This window comes from Oryzias latipes, chromosome 18 (assembly GCF_053564925.1).
Source record: "Oryzias latipes strain Hd-rR chromosome 18, Olatipes_Hd-rR_3.1".
NCBI lineage: Eukaryota > Metazoa > Chordata > Actinopteri > Beloniformes > Adrianichthyidae > Oryzias > Oryzias latipes.
The window spans coordinates 23,700,911-23,719,290 of record NC_136254.1 but is presented as its reverse complement, the minus strand read 5'-3'; the positions used below and the strand labels follow the sequence as shown (position 1 = coordinate 23,719,290).

Sequence of the window (18,380 nt, the reverse complement as noted above, 5' to 3'; positions counted from 1 at the left end):
TATTTTAATTAAAGTTACAAACACTCATTATGACAAACCAAACATCCTATCTCAATTTAGAGACTGATTTTTTTTATCTGGATGACGTCTGTCCTTATAGCTGAAGTCTTGTCTCTTCAGTTGAGAACGCTTCACACGGCCCTACCATCGTCATGTTTTACTGCTTTGGCGCTCTGCTTCATACATGTGCCTCCAGGCCGAATGACACTTTCAGGAATTTTCACTCTTCTCCTTCTTGGCTTAATGTGCAATAATCTTGGAAAATTACCAGAAAGACCACGCAAATAGGTTTTCTTGGCCAAAAGAAAATGGAATTAAAACTAATCAGTGCCAGATCTTTTGAAAGAAAGGATTTTTTGGCATTTATCCATCATTGTATTCATGTTCAGCTGGCACCGTCTTGCTTTTGCGTTGAGGATGATTTGTCACATTTGTTGATATTGAATCATAACCTTTGATAGTTTCCCTCCAAAACCCAGTTATGGAAAACAGTGGTGTCATCTCTAAAGATTTCAAAAAGTCATTAATAAAAATGTTTCATATCAAAACTAACAAAAAAGCTTTTTTTTTTTGCCTTAAAAGGTAAAGAAAATATTTAAAAGGGAAAGCAATATTACTGTTTGAAGTAGAGCCTTCAAACTAGGTTTTTTTGTTTAAATCCATTCCAAAGACAAAACAAATTCATGTGCTAGTCCTTAACAAAGTAAAGGTCGACTTTAATTAATCAGAAACACTAAACTAACTGTACCCAAAAGCCTTTAAATGGCCGTCTGAACAGCCAACCACGCTTTACGCCGTCATCATAATGATGATGATGTGCTGCATTTTACTGCTTCATCTGTTCTTTCTTTTCTTGTTTCTGACTTGTTTCAAAGATTTTTTTGTGAACAAACCTCTGGGCCGTCTTTAATCAGCATCTGCCCCGTAGATAATCCTGACCTACATTGAGAGAATCTCTTCGTTCAGGTAGAAAAAAACCAGCCCTGCAGGTTCATGTCCACTCACACAAATGCTCGCACTACATGTCCTCAGCATCCCGGAGGGGAGGCGCCAATGCTGTGCGGTTTGTTCGCCACTGTGGGGTTCAAAGCCCCAAGCCCTTGGCCTGGGCTTGAGCTGCGCAACAGGTGCTCAGGCGAGGCCGGCCTTGGGTAATTCTATCTTAGATGGGGGGGGGGGCTTTAGATAACAAGAGTGCGTTCTTGAGTCTGTGATTGTTAAAAACAGTTTAGAGCTAATGTTTACATGCATTTGAATTGACTTAAATAATGTTATTAACATCCATCTGGGGTTTTTATTTTGGACACTGGACCTTTACAAATTAAAGTAAACAAATCTTAGGTTTTTGTTCATATTTCTGCAGAAAAACTCTGGGAAATGAAGTATGTAAGTTATGGTTGACCGCTTAAGCCTATGGTGTTTCTGGTTGGTAAGCATAGTAAGTGCAAAAATAGTCAGGGTTCAACTATGCAGGTCCATTATATCTATCATTTGAACTTCCACCTGCTTGCAGCTTTGATCCCAGAGACTGTCTGTCAGCATGCAGACGGATAAATGGTGTAAATGGATGATATTATTCCAGTGGATTAAACACGCTTTTGTGGCTTTTTTAAATTTAAAATCTCCTCTACATTTCGGTTTCTAGAACCCACTTCCATGAAAACTGTGTTTTTAACCTGTTCCTGTGGTATTCTTCTGATAATGGAGTACACACATTAAGGAAAGTAAGCTCAAACTTGCATTTCTGAAGTTTTTTTAATTTAAATTGTTGTAAATCAGGTGTAGATGATAAAATTTCGTCTGAAAAAGATCCTATTTGTTACTTAGAAATTACGCTCGGCGGGCCAAAAGCTCCCTGCTTCATTCTGATGCATCCACTTGCAGACGACTACATCCATGTACGTCTTTGTTTTTCTAGGTTGGGGCTGTGAGGGGCTGTAAGCTAGCGGAAGAGGATGTAAACAGAGAGCTCTCAGTTATGGGAGATGTGAAGGGAGGCGGGGTTGCTTCCAGAAATCAGAGGTGAATTTTTTTTTAACAACTACTGCCGCTCTGTGGATACTATGTCCTAGAAAACCACACAAGTTTTTTGCACAATCCTAAAAGAAAGACCCCTGGGAACGCTCTGAAAATAAATCAAAAGATGTTTGGAGTAAGGTAAAATTCAAACATTTTCTTGTAGCAGTTTGAGCTGTCTGGAGGCTCCCTGTGATTCACTTTTGTTTTTTTTCACCAAATGCAAGAAAAAACAGCAGACTAATCCAATTCGTCATGCAGTAATTAGATTAGAGAGCACTCAGCTTTAAATTAGGATGCCCGCAAACAGCCGTTTGAATGCATCAGCTGTCTTAAGGAAAAACCTGCTCTTGTTCACTGAATAGATGCGGAAAGCCGTTCCTGCGAGCCACTTATTACTCACAGTGACAGGTTTGCTGCAGAGTTGGTTATTCTAATTTCCACAATAGTTTCAGTGCATTCATGACTAAATGCAAATTAACTCTTTAAATCAACTGCCACTGAAAAATAAGTAAATGCGTGTCAGACTGAGAGGAATTTCTGTGTTCTGCTGTTTCAACACATAAAAAGGTTTTTTTTTTTCTTCTTCTTGAAATACACGGATGGTTGAATATTAAACTCGACTTATTTTCCCGACTGCTCCACGGAAAGTAAAAGACTTTTCGGTACATTATCATTCGCCAGCTGAAAGTGTGCGGTGCAGCTCTGACTACTGAGAATGAAATGAGTCACAGATCACAGTAGCAATCTGGTAAATTGTCTCAGGGGGTGGGCTGAAAGCATAGGAGTGAACTCCCTGTCCTGCAGGGGGGAGAGCGACCCCCTGGAAAGTGCAAAGAACCTTAATTAAACAGCTTGAATGCGTTTTCTCAGCGATGCAGACTTTGACGTGCGTCCCGTTTTGTCATTTGTCGAAGAAAGAATATTCGATTATCAGCACGTCATAGAGGGGTAACGGTTGTATTTACTACTTCTTAATTCTTTGTTTTTTGTTTTTATCCTCTCAAGCTGTCCCCTTCCCCCCCAGCCACCGGTTGACGGCTAAAGAGGTGTTTGACAGTGACGGGAAGCCCAAAGTGGATGTGCTGAAAGCTCACCTCACCAAGGAGGGCCGTGTGGAGGAATCTGTGGCCCTCAGGCTCATAGGAGAAGGAGCCGCTATCCTGCGTTCAGAAAAGAATCTGCTGGACATCGAGGCCCCCGTGACAGGTCAGAAATCAACACACTCAATAGAAAGTCTACACTGCTTTTTTTCTGATGTCTGGACTTACTTGGAAGTCTAGATTTGACTAAACGGTCCGGGTGTCATGGGTCACACCATTTAGTTCCTCCACAATAAGACTTCACGGTGCGCTATTATGTGGCCTTTTGTGCTTTTATTTTCCATTAAAAGCTTTTTTCTTGTACGCCTTGTCATCAGCCCATTTGAATGCATTATTTCCCCAGAGGTGAAGATTTCGTAATCTTTAAAACACTATGAAAATCAGAATTTCCAAACACACCTGTCTTTATTATAAGGAACTGTGCAAAAAAAAAAAAACATGCATGAAGTTGATCATTTGCCGTGTTTTCCACACTATGAGAAACACCTAAAAACAGGATTTTTTTCCCCCCCTTATAATCCGGAGCACCTTACATATGGAATAATTGAGGTTTTGCTAATTAATGTTTAAGCAATTTTAGGAAATACACAGCGCTCTGTCAAAATGTCAGTCTGTTTTTTAAGAATTCCAAACAGGTTTTGATGATATTGTAAATACACTAACATGTAGTGGTGTGGAGCTGTGATTTTTTTTCACGTGTTTCTAGCTAGACTTGGAGTTAGCATATTCACTGTAACTTATTTTTTTAATTATATCAGTCTTTTGTGTGTGTTATTAGTAACAAGGTAGGAAGTTAACATAGTCACAGTAACTTTTGTTAGCGGTATCAGTCTTTTTTTTACAAAAAAAACATGCCCATAATCAGGTATCAATCTAAAGAACGCCTGTATTGATACAAATTAGTTTTATTTCTTGTAAAGTTGTGCTGCTAGTGGTGAACTGACTTGGTTGGGTTCAGGTTTTTTTTTTTTTTTTCAAAACCATCTTCAAACAAGAATTAATCTATGATTTAACTAGTGCTGGTCAGTGTCAGCAGTTACTGCCCATTAAAAAACACTTGAAGATCAGGTTTACAACATTTTTAGAAATAAGAAAAAGATGCTCACTTTTTTTCCCACTTTTTTCCCCCAATGCAGCACGTGTTTGAAATGTGAAAACAAAAAAAAAATTTGGTGTTACAATAGTTTCACGTGTTCGACTTAACAAAAAAAGTTGTAAAGTTAAAGCAAGAGAGGCAGAAAAGGGCATCAGGTTTTCCAGCAACACTCGACATTGAATCATTGGAAAATTCTTCCCGATGAGCTCTGTCGGGCTCCAGGCTGAGTCATCTTCCCGAAAAGTCATGTCTTTGGTAAAAAAAAACAAAAAACCATTCTCATCCACATTCACAACCATTTCCCATGGTTTTGAAGTTTCTTTGTAATAGAAAACCCAGTTTTAGTAATCAGTTTGCATTAACTCTTTAGTTTTATGACCAAAACATATTTCCCTAGGTTAAAAAAAAAACAAGCTTTCAAATATATTTATTTATTGAGATTCTTAAATCTTATATTATCATGTATTGTCATTTATTTGAACATGACCTTTTGACCATGATGATAAAATAATTTAAAAACAAAATAAAAAAATAAAAAAATCAACATTAATAATTGGACATTAAATTTCCCACTGAAATGGAAACTTTGCCTTGAGACACATCTTCAAGTCGCACTAAAGTCTCACAGGCAGAGACTTGATGTGGAAATTTGGGAAAAATATTTATTTCTTAACAAAGGTTGTGCATTAGAAAAGAAGACGAGAGACTTCAAATTACAGCGATAGACTTGAGACTTTCCATGAGCCTGCGATGCACCTTGGGGGGAGGAGCTACTTGGCAGTGTTCCCCCTCCCATGATTGCCATATGGAATAGGCCCCCCCCTCTCGAATTTAATTGCACCTTAGACATGTAGGACCCTTGGTAGGGAGGGTGCTTGGACATCACTGTGAGTAATCAGGAGAGGTCCCCTCAGTGCCCTACCCACCAATTTTAACTGCACCCCCTTAGTACACACCCTTTACCCCTCAAAATATACATCACTCCATCACTCCATCACAAACACACATACATGCACACAAACACCCTCACAAACACACACATGCATTTCACAAGGAAGGTGGGACCTGTGGTGTGGGTTTTGGTCCTTGCCCCTGAGCGCTGGGCCTTGCCAAATTTCCAACTGTGGGTGAGCCTGGTCGGGCCATGTCTGCAACACTTCTTGTGGACCCCCTCTTCCCCTGTCCTCCTCCTGCCTGGCTCTCTCCTAGACCAACCGTTGACCAGGTGGGTGGCTGCCTGGAGCGTGGGGTGGGTCTCCCTTGGGGGCTCTTGACTCGTACCTGGGGTTGGGGTGGGGGGGGATGCCCAGAACTCCTGGGTAGTGGTAAGGTGCTCGTTTGGGGCTGTGGGCGCTCTTCTGGGGCTGGGTCCCTCGTTGGGCCCTCCCGGCGAGGCAGAGGGGCTGTTGTCCTGGTTGGGCTGGAGCTTGGACTCTCTGTACCCCAATGCCTCCCTGCTCTCTGGCTTTGTGGGCCTCCGTGGTGGTCCTGCTGACCCTGGCCTGGGTGGCGCATATGATTGCCCAGGGGGCAGTTGTTCTCTATCTGCTGTCCTGCGGGTGTTGGGGGGGTTCTGGCTGCTGCTGCAACGGGGGTCTTGGTGTGGGGATGACTGGGAACTCTCCCTCCTTTTTTCTACTTTCCATCATCCATTTTAGAAGAACATAAACACGCACTTAAGAACAGGTTTTAGCTTACCTTTACACAAATAGTTTGTGGGATTGAATCAAATGTTTCACACTAGTTGGTTTGAATCGATAGGGATGCGTGTGTGAACAGTATTTGTATTGTGTACATGTTGACATGTAAACACTTTTGGAGCCAACAGGTATGTTGATAACATTTGTGTGTGTGTGTGGATAGGCCCCGCCCTAATAGACTTGTAGTACATCTGAACCTCACTGTAATGATTATAACCATCCAGAAACTTGTTGCTTTATGCTGCTTCATGGTCCCCCCCCTTCTATAATCACCCTCCTCTCCCCCCTCTAACATCCCTCTCTCTTCTTCCCTCCTTTTCTTTTCCATTCGGTCAAACACAAAAGATTTTAAAAATGATTAAAATGAATAAAGGTTGGCCTCGATTACAAAGGGGGTTTATTCAGACATACCTCTGGTGTGTCAGAAGATTCATAACCCCTGTTGTTAAAGTAATATATGTCCAACACAAGAGGCCTTCAGCTCTCATGTGTTTGCCCAGCTGTCGGACAGGACAAGTAAATAGATAAATAAATTATATGTAAGGACTTGAGAAAAAACGTAAGAATTTACTTAAAACTACCGCTACATTGAGACTTGATTTGGACTTGCAAAACAGGACCTATAAAAATCTCTGGTTTCTAAAAATCACTTTAACCGAAATTAATATCTCTAAAAATAAAAAAAAAACTTGCACAATAATATGTATTTTACCTCACAGATATGGTTTTCCAAGCAGTTTACCTAATAAAAAAAAGGCCTTTGGCTCACATTTCCACAGATTTAAAGTGTTTCTAAATTGCGTTTTTTAAATGTTACACTGTTGAATATTTATCCTCAGCACTTAGCATGTGAAGTTGATCTCATTCAAGGCTGCCTGTGAGTGAACACGCTGCATACGCACACGTCCAGAGCATCTATTGTCTCTCTTCCTGGTCAAGTGCGCTCCTCCTCCATTAGACTTTCTGATGAGCCCTCTTTGATGTTAGCGCAATCAGAACCTACTCAAGGGATCTATGGCAACCCATCATCCCAACCCCCAACAAGAAAGTCCAGGCTTATACCCATGAGCACGGCTTGTAGGCTCAGATCTCTGCAGAACGTATCACCTTCTCTTCTGAATGCTATCACACGGGCTGCTTTGGTTAAAGTGGGAACACGTCCTAAAGGGGGTTTTGACTCTTCCTATAGTGGCTGTATTATCTTGCACTTAATGTTCGCTAGCGTTCCTGAAAGATGGAAGTTCAGACAACTGTTGTCACGATGGCTAGATTATTTTTAGCTGCCACCACGTGTGTTGTCCGCTGAAATTTTTTAACGTTATAATAAAATAAACCTACCGTGCCTCAATCCAAATGGTATTTCCCAATCAATTGTGATGAATTTATTTCATTTAGAAACACTTTTATAATGATATAGCTCGATTTGATCAACAACTTGCCTCAGGCTAATCAATCTGGTTAGATTGTAAGAATAAAAAAGTCCATTAATGGTTACACCCAATAATCGACCCATTAGTCGATACTTACATTAATCAAAAAAATGTAAGTATCGGCAAAACAACAGTTGAAGTCGTTTGCATTTAGGATCTGTTTCGGCCTTCCGTTGTGGTCAGACTACCTCAGATGGCGAGAAGGCGACGCAGCGCGTTGCAGCAGATGTTGCAGCCGTTCAAGCGGCGGATACAGCGTTGAGCCCCGCCTCCTTTGTTGTGCTGCGTTCTGGGCCCCAGACAGCCCCTGTTCTGCGTGCGAGCTGTGGATCCCGAGGAGCGGGGCGTGCGTTCCTGTTCACCCACTTGTGTGTACGAGTGCAGCAACAAAGCACTTCTTTCCCTCCCACTCAACACCCCTGTCTCAACCCTTCTCCCACTCACCAGTCTTTTTAAACAAGGACCTCTCTATGGCGTGTGATCATTCCCCTGCCGTGCTTGCCTCTCCTGGACGCTCCGACAAAACGCCCTGTCTATTATTCTCTTGCGCTTAAACAGCCTTACATTTTTATTTAGTGGCTTTTATCCAAAGCATGTGTTTTTAAGGGCCCCCTCTGAGGGACACAGGATGGTCAAAATAAGGGTTCGAACCCCAGATTGATTCAGTTTCTCAACCCACGCAAGGGTTGGGCTGAGTCGTCTTCCTAAAGGGGTCCAGAAAACCGATGGAGGTTTTTAGGATGAGGCTGGTGAAACAAAGGAAGCTGCCACTGAAGCGGCTCTGACGGCTTTCACTCAACTTCCTCTTAATTTATCGTTAAAGCTTCCGTCAGCGTATCACCAGGCAACAGCCATCTCTCGCACTCCTCTGCGGCTCCGCTTCCAAGGTTGTGTCCAAACACAGGAAAACATATTTTTCTAGTAAAGTTCTCTTTTATTAGATGTTGAGACAACATTTATGAGGAGGAGCCGAAGCCTCTTCCAAGTTGTCCGAGCCGTTATTGTTTCATAACAGATCGTGTGTTTTTCTTCCTGAATATGTCGTACATTTAGAAAATAAATGAAGACTGCTAGGCTGAGATGAAGATGGCAGCTTTATGAGTGTAAGTTAGAGTGTGTTTGCTCATTGGAGCCTTTCAAGGCTGGTAAATCTTCAGCCTTCAAATGTGAAATGCACATGTGCATGTGGACAGAAGAGCTCCAAAGAGGCATCACTAAGGCCAATTAGGCTTGTAGTTTCCTATGGATATGCTCATTAACCTTACGTTTTGTTTAACGGGGCGGCTTGAATTGTCTTTTTTAGCTTCGAAATGTAAAATATGTAATAATAATAATAATATACATTTGGATTAAAGAGTTTCTTTCGTTTTAATTTCCTAGAACACCAATTTAGATGATGTTTCACCTGCTTTACTATTAAAAATACTTTTTTACTACTGCTGATAGAACATCTGCTTGTTGTTACATACGACCAAGGAAGCTAGGATAATGTTTTCTAGTCCTCTGTTAAAAGAAAATTCTACTTTCATCACCAAAAATTGCTGAAATTGATACCATGGACATAAAGACACGTTTTCTTTTGATTAAACAACAACTTTTAATTAGTTATATTTATACAAGTAAACTATCTTTTTTATATTTACAGAAAAATTATAAAACATCTTTACAGTAACTGCGATATAGTGAGGCAATAAATACGCTCTTCGATATACAATAGTTTGAAGATTAAAGGTTTTCTTCTTTATTTTTATTTTTTCTTTTTGGTTGGACCTCGTTTTGGGGCAACACTGCCCCCAAATGAGCAGCTGTTGACACTGCATCTCTTTTTGTGAATTAATTTTTTGTCTTTAACACCAACCTTACAAAGATCAGAAGAAATACATGATCTATTTGCGTAAAAACGACTACCTTAACACTTTTACACTGGAGTTGTCGCACCAGGATTGACGCCCTTTGAATGGAAACTCTCTGGCCTCTTGCGTAAATGCAACGGATTCTGAAAACGGCACGGAAAAGCAACACTTTATTTCTGTGACATGTTGTATATCAGCGCAAAGCTGCTTGTCTCAGCTTGCAGAATTCATTTGAATTTTGTTAATTACGCAAACGTTCAGAGTCACAGTAGTTCTTCAAAGACTGAAGAACTTTTTCTTGTCGCTAGGGACGGCTTTGGGGTTAAATGGTTAGTAACATGCCTAAAAAATAATGTATTTTTTAAGTAAAAATGTGAATAAAGTTTTTTAGTTAATCCTATTCATCAGAAATAATGTTTTTTTAATTAAACTAAAGATCCTCATGGCCTCGGAACATAAATAAAAAATTGTCAGCATCATTTTGATAGATTGCAGGTCTTTGGTTACCTCTGTATTAGCAATATTGGAGCTTGTTGCTGGCATGAAATTGAGCATGCAACAGCATTGAAAAAATATGTCCATTTATCCTTCATTCTTTGTGGAGAAATGAGGCTCACTACTATTTTTCATCTATTAACCTTGTATTTTGCTTTCAGTCAAATGAAAAAGTTCAAAATGTTTGCAGATGATGCATCGGGCAGAGTTCCAACTTTCCCTTGCCCCGCTGCTCTTCAATCCTAGCTTCTTCAGTGTTCTCCAGCACATGGATGTGTGCAGTACACTCTACAGGAGGCCAAAGAGCCATCATCAATGCTGTGAGCTGCTATTAGTCAAACCAAAACAAAGCAGGACAGTCTGCAGCACAGTGGATTTCATCCACTCATTGAGCTAGCCTTTGTTCTGGCCCTGTGTAGGTTCTGGAACCAGGTTGTGTAATGCCCACAGCCCACTCGATATGCTGCTACTCAGGGGGATCACTTTAGCTCACAAGCCAGAGATGGCCAGAACCAATTGTTTCTCACTCCAGATAATGTACTCCCACCTGCTCTTCGTATGTGGGCTTTGGCTCTCACCTCGTTTTGCTGCGATGTGTGACAAGAGGAATGGAGGCAAAGCGCGCCTGGAGGTGTAGCGGAGCCGAGCCGAGCGATGGGTGGACGGCGTGTTCTCTGTGATCAAGCTGAGCGAGCCCGTCCTTTCTGTGTCTACCGGCGTCGCTCGCATCCACGCAGCGGCTGACACTGACTGAGCTGTTGGCATCGCCGCGCCATCCTACCTGTACCGATAAGCATTTAATGAATAGAGAAAGGTTTTGAGCTTATCACTTGCCTCAACAGGGCTTTATAATTGAGTAAAAATATAAAACAAATGCGAATGCACATGCTCTATTAGTGAGGGTCAGAGCAGCACGCTCGCTTTTAGAGGCATTTGTGTCGCGTTGTTGCTAGTGGTGATGCTCATTCAGGTCCTTTATCAGGTCAGCAGCAGCCTAAGTTTTTGTTTTCTCTCTTTGGTGATATCAACCACTGCTGTTGGAAGGATTTATTGCCACTGGGATGTTTCCATGGTGATGCCTTCACTGGATAAAGTCAGATGAGATTGTCCAATTTCTGTTGTTCTCTCCTCTTATTCAATATAGTAAAGGTAGGATCTGTGTGTGTGTGTGTGGGGGGGGCATAAACGGCACATTTTCAATAAATTAATTAATAAATATATTACTCATAAAAACCGTAATGTAAAAGCCACACAAAGATTTTACATATAGCACATGAGGAGTTTCAAAATAAAAGCATGCCTTTTTCATGCAAATGTAGTATGATTCTAAGGCTTTGCAGATGGATTGGAAAGATGCGCTCCGACTACCAGGGTTAGGAAACGGTGCATTGAAAAATTCACTTCAGAAAAACCCAAACCGCTTTCCCCGTCATCCATTACTGAGAGCTATCTGTTTACACGCTCTCCCGCTAACTTACAGCCGATATACGCCCACGCTAACATTACCGCTAATATAAAAATGGTGAGCTATGTTAGAGCTAAGCAGCTGTACAGTTTCAGATGTCTGCTCAGACGAGGAAAATGAAGTCGTAATGTGGATCTGTTTGTCTACAAACGGATGCATCAGAATGGAGCGGAGCAGGGAGCTTGAGGCCCACACAGTGCTGTTTTCATCTGCTCCTGATTCACAATGATGTGAAATACTCAGAAATGCAATTTTGAGCTGAATTTTCTTTATAAATGTCCTTCATCATCAAAGAATTGCGACAAGAACATGTTAAAAACAACAAATTACAATTTTCATCGGAGTGGGTCGTTAAACCGACAGAATGTAAAAGCAGGAATAAGAGGTTGCTGTTGTTTTCAAAGCCCTTTTAAAGTGTTTATTTCTCTTCTAATAAAATAATTTCCCTGGGATTTTAGATTCATTTTAGAACCCAACCCCATTCTGCTTTTGTTGTAAACTTATTTTAGTCGCAGGAGACAACCTGGATGTTTTTGAAAATCAGAGGCAAATAACAAGCTTTTCTCTTTGAAGCCGGTCTCCTCTGCGGCTTTGAACAGTTACATAATGTGGGTTTAATAAAAGACAAATGCTAAAGCGAAGGTTTACAATACAGTCAAGGAGAGCAAATTCTCAGAGCTGTCTCGTGTGGCTCATAAATCGAGATAATTGCTCTCCAACGCTGTCCTCCAGCTTCCACTAATTGGATATCATTGCGTCAGACGTTTGTTATAATTTCTCTTTTGTAAGGTTATTTCTTGATCCTTGATGCAACTTAAGCAGCTGGAAGGGAAGGATCCAACCTGCCACTCTTATCAAAGTGGCTCTAAAAGTCTTCCCCCTTTGGTTAATGACTCAATGGCCAGATTACCGGCAGACTAGACGAACGACAGCCATGATGGCGGCCTTATCACCGATGTCACTGCGCTTCAGTAAACAATTCCGGCTGTTATCTTGTTTGTAGAGAAAATGAGTCCCCTAACAGGTTTAGTGGACTCAGAGAACTTTGATTCAGATAAGAAACTGTTTGAGTCGATCAATCTAGCGATTAAAACATTTAATTAGACCTTGCATCAATGTGCCACCAAAGGCCGATTCGCTCACGTTTTTTGCAGACCTTCCTTTCACTGGGATTTGAACTTTTCCACTAGGAGAAACTCTCCAAACATGTAGATTTGTGAGGAAGCAACAGGTTTCATTTCAACAAACGAAATAAAGGCTAAAAGAAGTGAACCTGAGTTTACATCGCACACAAAACCCTCACTTTTGGTTGATTTTCACCACGGGATGTGTAAACGGGCAGTAAAACCAACAGCTGCAGGAGTGGAAAAGTTGCTGTGGAGCCAGGATTTGACCTTGAAGCGTACGCTGTTGCGTAAGACTGCTTCATCCAACCCGTCTATTCTCCCCTTACCGGGTTGAAGCAAAATTAAAACCAGGAAACCTCTCGCTGTGACACAACGCTTCCAAACAAACCACCTCATAATTCAGTCCGGCTCGGTTACACACAGTTTTACTCCGAGGTTTGAGTTGTTTGTCGTTGTTTTTTTTTTGTTGGTTTTTGGAGCCTGTGCTGGAGTTTCTGTGGATGATACAGAGTTCATGAAGCTGTGGGGGCGGTACCATCTGTTGCATGATTTTGTTTGATGATACGGCAGGAGATGGTTCATGATGTCTCAGGCTGCACGTTCAGGGTCAGGTGGTGCTGCAGAACTGAACCCATCAACACATCTGGAGTGTGTTGTGTCAGTAATGAATGATATGGATAGAAGTATGAATTGAACAGCAGCTAACTGCTTTTTAAAGATTCAGATGCTTTTATTATTACTGTCACCACTTTACATAACCTAGACTTTTTTATTTTTGTTGGTTGTTTTTAAAAAAATTGGTTGGTTGTGTAACCCTTTGTAGTCCAGACCCTTTTTGAGCATTTTTGACTACTTTACTGTTAACTTTTTTTTGTGTGTGCCTGATATCCAGCTATTTTAGTAAAACCCCAACTTCTGTATTTTTGATTATATTACACAATAATTCCACAATGAACCTGAAACTGTCCAAAAAACTCAATTCCAAGTGGTAAATTTTGTCATTTTTTAAAGCTAAAATTACAAACAAAAATTTTGATCAAACAATTTTTAATACAAAAGATCGAAAATATGAAAAGACAAAATAAAAATGCTCAAATCCACTAACAAAGCAAAGACAAACTCAAAACAATATTAACACTGACTAAAAAACTAGGCGAAGCTCCACTCAAAGTTCCAAGGATTTATTCCAAGGGGTTAGTAAGCAATAATTAATCCAAGTGGGTCTGAGTCAACGCTTCTATGGCAACTACTCTCGCCAATCAGGGGGGAGTGAGCTTGTTGGAAGTCCACACCCCTACCACGTGAAAGTGAACTTTTTTTTTAAGAGTTGTTAAAGCAGTGTGTGTCAGTGTTTGTCTATATCCCTTTTAAAATTACAAATAAACAATAAAAAAAATCTAATTTTTGCAAAAAATAAACGTGCACTGAAGAGAACAAGAAAACAGTTTATTTCTACACTACATTTGTTCACACTCAAAGGTTAAAGTTTATTTCAGTTCATGAAGCAAAACAAAAAGCAAATGGAAACAAAGATTTTGTGTGTGAGTGTTTTGTCTTTTTTGTCCTCAAATCTTTTTATTGTCTAATATTTTGGTCAAATAAACTCCTGGCTTTTCTGCGCTTGGCAACTATTATTAAAAGCTGGCCTATGAAACTGCTGAGAAGATTAAAGCGGTTGAGGTAGAAAACCTGGAGCGGAGATGGGGTTCAGAGGTTTTCTTGCATAAGGATATTCTCTTTATTCTGTAGTAGGAGACAAACCACCTTGCTGGGTTAGTTTTTTAATCATTGAGTTGTGTGTTCTGATGCTGTCTGTGAAGATTCTCCATCATGCAGGTCAGGTTATCAGAGAACTCTGTTCTTCAGAGCAACCAGACTTTGATCATTTAACACCAGAACTTTAGCTTCAGTATAACACCTTTTGAATTACCGTAAGTCTTTGACCGTCTACGCAAATAATGTAATGGCAACAAATTCGGAAGGAGATCGCGCTGATGTGCAACTTTTTACAGTAGGAAAGTATTTATGCAATAACGTAGTTTAGTTGATTCTGATATGAAGATAAGTAGCTTTGCTACGAAATGCGACATCTGACAGTAGTGAACTTCTTACGCAATAAACGTAAATTACCTGATTCTAACACAGAGTATAGCAGCTTTCCGCTTCAAACTCGCAGGTAAACATAACGTCCGCCACATCAAAGTTTGTTCCAGCAGCCTCGAAAGCGTTCTCCATCATCATGGCCATTCATTGTAATCAAAGCAAATTCATGGGTTTATTTAGACTTATTTTTAATTAAGTCATACAAGAAACTACAGATTTGTCAGAAATTGTTATGAATATGTTTCCCTATGAATGTTTTTTAGCCAGAATTTGAGGCTCAATTCTTTTTTCTATTACTAACCTTTTTCTTTTATAGAATTCTTTATAAAAAGACTTTAAAAAAACAAAATCTTTTGAATCATTCTGCCTCTCTGTTACCACGTGCTACCTGTGGGGCTGAGGTAAAGCGATCGACCTCTGATCTGAGGATTGGTGGTTTGGTTCTCGTCTTTCCCAGATTGAGACTGTAAAGCACTCTGGTAAATGGTAAAATGGTAAATGGCGTATACTTGTATTTTCTACCAACAAGGACAAAGCGCTTTTACAGTCACAGACCCAGTCACCCAGTCACACACACACACATTCACACACACATTCACACACTGGTGGCCCCTCTGCTGCCAAACACAGGCGCCCGCCTACCACCAGAGGCAAGTGGGGTTCAGTGTCTTGCCCGAGGACATTTCGACTCATGGACGTGCAAGGCTGGAATCAAACCTGCAATCTTACGATCATGGGTCGACCGCCCTACCGCTGCACCATGGCTGCCCCAGATTGAGACTGTTAAGCACCTTGGGCCCTATACAAGACAGAAAACCATAAATATGTGCCATTTAGACTAGACTGCTGTGCAGATCTTCTAGTTGCATGTATGCTAATTTGCTCGATTTGCTTATTTAGCATGTTTTTATATTTGTATATGTATAAAACATAGGTACGACGGGTTTAGGTGTATTCAACACATTTTTGTATTGTAAGATTTCATCTGTAAAATTCAGTTTCAGCAGCTGTTTTAACAACATGATGAAAAATGTTGGCAGGTGGCTGCAGCTTCGTCTGTCATTCCAAATGTCGCGTTGTCTAATTTCTTTACATTTGTAAAGTAGCTCCAGTCACCAAACCGCTTTCTCCAATTCAATCTCCCATCATGCCACTAGGTTCAGTAGACTAATTAGTTTCAGATTGATAAAGTGATTTTCACCTGACTTTGTCTTCCTACAGCCACACAGACTTATGTAGAAAAATGGTTATGTAAGCTGTAATGAATGTTACTGTGTCCTTTCAGCTGAGCAGAATTTAAACATAACACCATTGTTTTGAATTTGATGAGAGCTGGAACAACCTCGAATCATCTCAAACACTCATTTTTACTCCCATTTAAGCAAAATGTAGTCATTCCCCGTGGAACACTGGTAAAGAAAGCTCATTATAAGGGAATCACTTCACTTTCTCTGCAAAAAAACAACAACCCAAAAAACAGCTGTCTCCATAGACAAAACACTGCTGAGTTAATGACCACAGCCATTCAACTAACAATGGCGATAGAAAATTGTAGGATTGACACTGACTATGTGACAAGTGATGATCTAGAGACTTCTTGGAAGATCAACAACACTTCCCCACCTGGGAATTTATTGGAAGCCGCCCTCCCTCTGTCCATCGGGAACTATGCAGTCGACACAAAAAGCTGATTTTGATACCTAGACTTTTCAAATTTTGACCAACTATTCCAAAAATAAAAAGAGAATCATCCCTAATGCCAAATTTGATTTGACAACAAGAGCCAAGACAAGCAAATCTATTACTATTTACTACAATGTAAACGGGAGAAAGCTAGTTTGTCTTTTCCTGTGGGTGTAGTGCTCCTGCCCCAGGTGGAGGAGTTTCAGTGGCTTGGGGTCTTGTTCACAAGTGAGGGAAGATCAGAGATTGACAGGCGCATACTCGCTGTTATGCGGTTTGTGGTACCGGTCTGTTGTGGTGAGGAGAGAACTGAGTCAGAAACCAAAACTCTCAATTTACCAGTTTATCTTCCAATACTCACCTATGGTCTTGAGCTCTGGGTCATCACCATAAGAACGAGCTCGCGAATACAAACGGCTGTAAGGAGCTCCTCCATAGGGTGGCTTGGTGCTCCCTTAGAGATAGCATGAGAAGCTCTGTCACCCAGAGAAAGCTCGGAGTAGAACCGGTCCACATCGAGAGGTCGAGGTGACTCAGGCATCTTGTCCAGATGCCCCAAGGAGGTGTTTCGGGCATGTCCCTCTGGGCGGAGACCCCGGGTAAGACTGCTGGCCTAGAAACTAACCTGGAGAATCCAGAGGAGCTGGAGGAAGGAACAAAGGAGAGGAAAGTCTGGGCATCTTGTCTTAGACTACTGCCCCCGAGACTCAGTCCTGAATAAGTGGAAGACGATGGAAGGATCTACGATTTAAACTGAGTAATTTCTCTTCCTTTTTTTTTAATTTAAGGTCAGTGTTGGTTCAAATCTGATGGTGATTAAGGGGAGAACCTGCCTTCAAGCTAGATCCATCATCAGATACCATCCATCTGTAAACACCATTGAAACCAATCCTGTTTAGTGATGTATTTTAAGACCACATGATAGGAACTTTGCACTAACTTCTATTGCATGTGGATAAAAAAAAATTGTGGGATTATTGTTTGTTCTTTACTTAAAATGCAATTAACCCCTTAATGTGTGACATTCTTCCGACTACCATAATTTTTTAACCGCAATTACCATTGATTCCAGCAAATTCTTAGACGAAGAAAAGCAGCTTTGCGCTGATATGCAAGATTATGCAAGGCTATGCAGTTGTCAAGTGTTTACGGAATCAACGTAAATCAGCTGATTTTGTCGTGGGGAAAAGCAGCTTTGCGTTATAACGTGTGGCGGTGAAACAAAAGCCGCTTATTTAAACGGTTGAAGAGTTAACGTGTGTCCGAGTGTGGTATTTAGGTGTTGCCAGCGACATCTTTGGTGTTAAAAGTTTAAAGCCAGATTTGTCAAATCTTATTCAAATAAAATAAATAAAGATTAGCCAAAACTTTAAAATTGAATCATAAACCGGAGTTTTTGAGGGGTGGAGGGGATCCTTACTATTACATTTAAAGATCGATATTTTTAATAAAGTAAAAGGATATCTTTTTTGTTAAACATCAGATACCTAGGATTTTTGGGAGCTGAAGAAAAAGGACAAACCGAGTTTGGCCCCGATTCTTTTTGTCCCTCTTGGGGGGAGTGTTAGAGTTTGGATTCTCACAGGACGATGTGAAACCCAACCTAGGCTGAACCGTTTGCAGCTCAAGTCTGACGTTTGCGTCCCAAAACACTCCCCTGCCGCCATTTAGGAGCTGCCTCCTCTGCTGTTAACGAAGACTATAGTTGACATCAGTGGGAGCAGGGAGCTGAGCGGATCTGCTGCCACGCACGACAGACTTTAGCGCTAATATGAGGTGAAGAGGTGATTATCTGCTGGTAGATGCTTTGACGACCTATATTTGTCATCGCGTGGAACAGCTGACGGCTCTTTGGAGCGGCGTTGGACAACAACGTGTGTTCATCTTGTAAGGCCGCTTGAAGGAGACTGTGGTGGGGGTAAAAATGAACTGGGGATGGATGAATATTTAATGTATGAATGTCATTCTGCAGAGAAAATGCTGGAGGAGCCTGTTCTTGTCTGTTTTATGTGAGGTAAAGCTGTCAAATGCTCATAATTACAATCCAAGCCTTTTATGTAAATGAGCACATTTAATGGACTTGTCTCAGGTGCCACTGTTCTGCTCTCAGTAAAGTGGGTTAAAAGTTAGTAATAAATATTTCATATTCCCCAGTAAGCAAGTCACGTTAAGGTAAAAATGGATAATACTGTCATCATTGGTTTACATCACAGACTGCATACAAGTACAGGACTGAGCGAGTGTGACGCCACCCATCGAATATGTTTTACCTCTGGCTCCAACCAAATTAGGTCAACTCAGTTGTCATC

General features: G+C 40.9%; 1 protein-coding gene across 10 annotated transcripts in view; it reads left to right on the top strand.

Annotated features, from left to right (window-relative positions):
• Window positions 1-18,380, top strand: part of LOC101169815 (protein phosphatase 3 catalytic subunit alpha) — a 181,420-nt gene that overhangs the window by 121,740 nt on the left and 41,300 nt on the right. For all 10 annotated transcript variants that reach the window (XR_013651103.1, XM_078936363.1, XM_078936362.1 and 7 more), the window contains one exon: window positions 3,025-3,225. Coding sequence is in view for 9 of the 10 variants with exons in the window: in XM_078936363.1 (XP_078792489.1) it covers window positions 3,025-3,225 (201 nt within the window). In the remaining variant the exon portion in view is untranslated. The remainder of the gene's footprint in view (window positions 1-3,024; window positions 3,226-18,380) is intronic.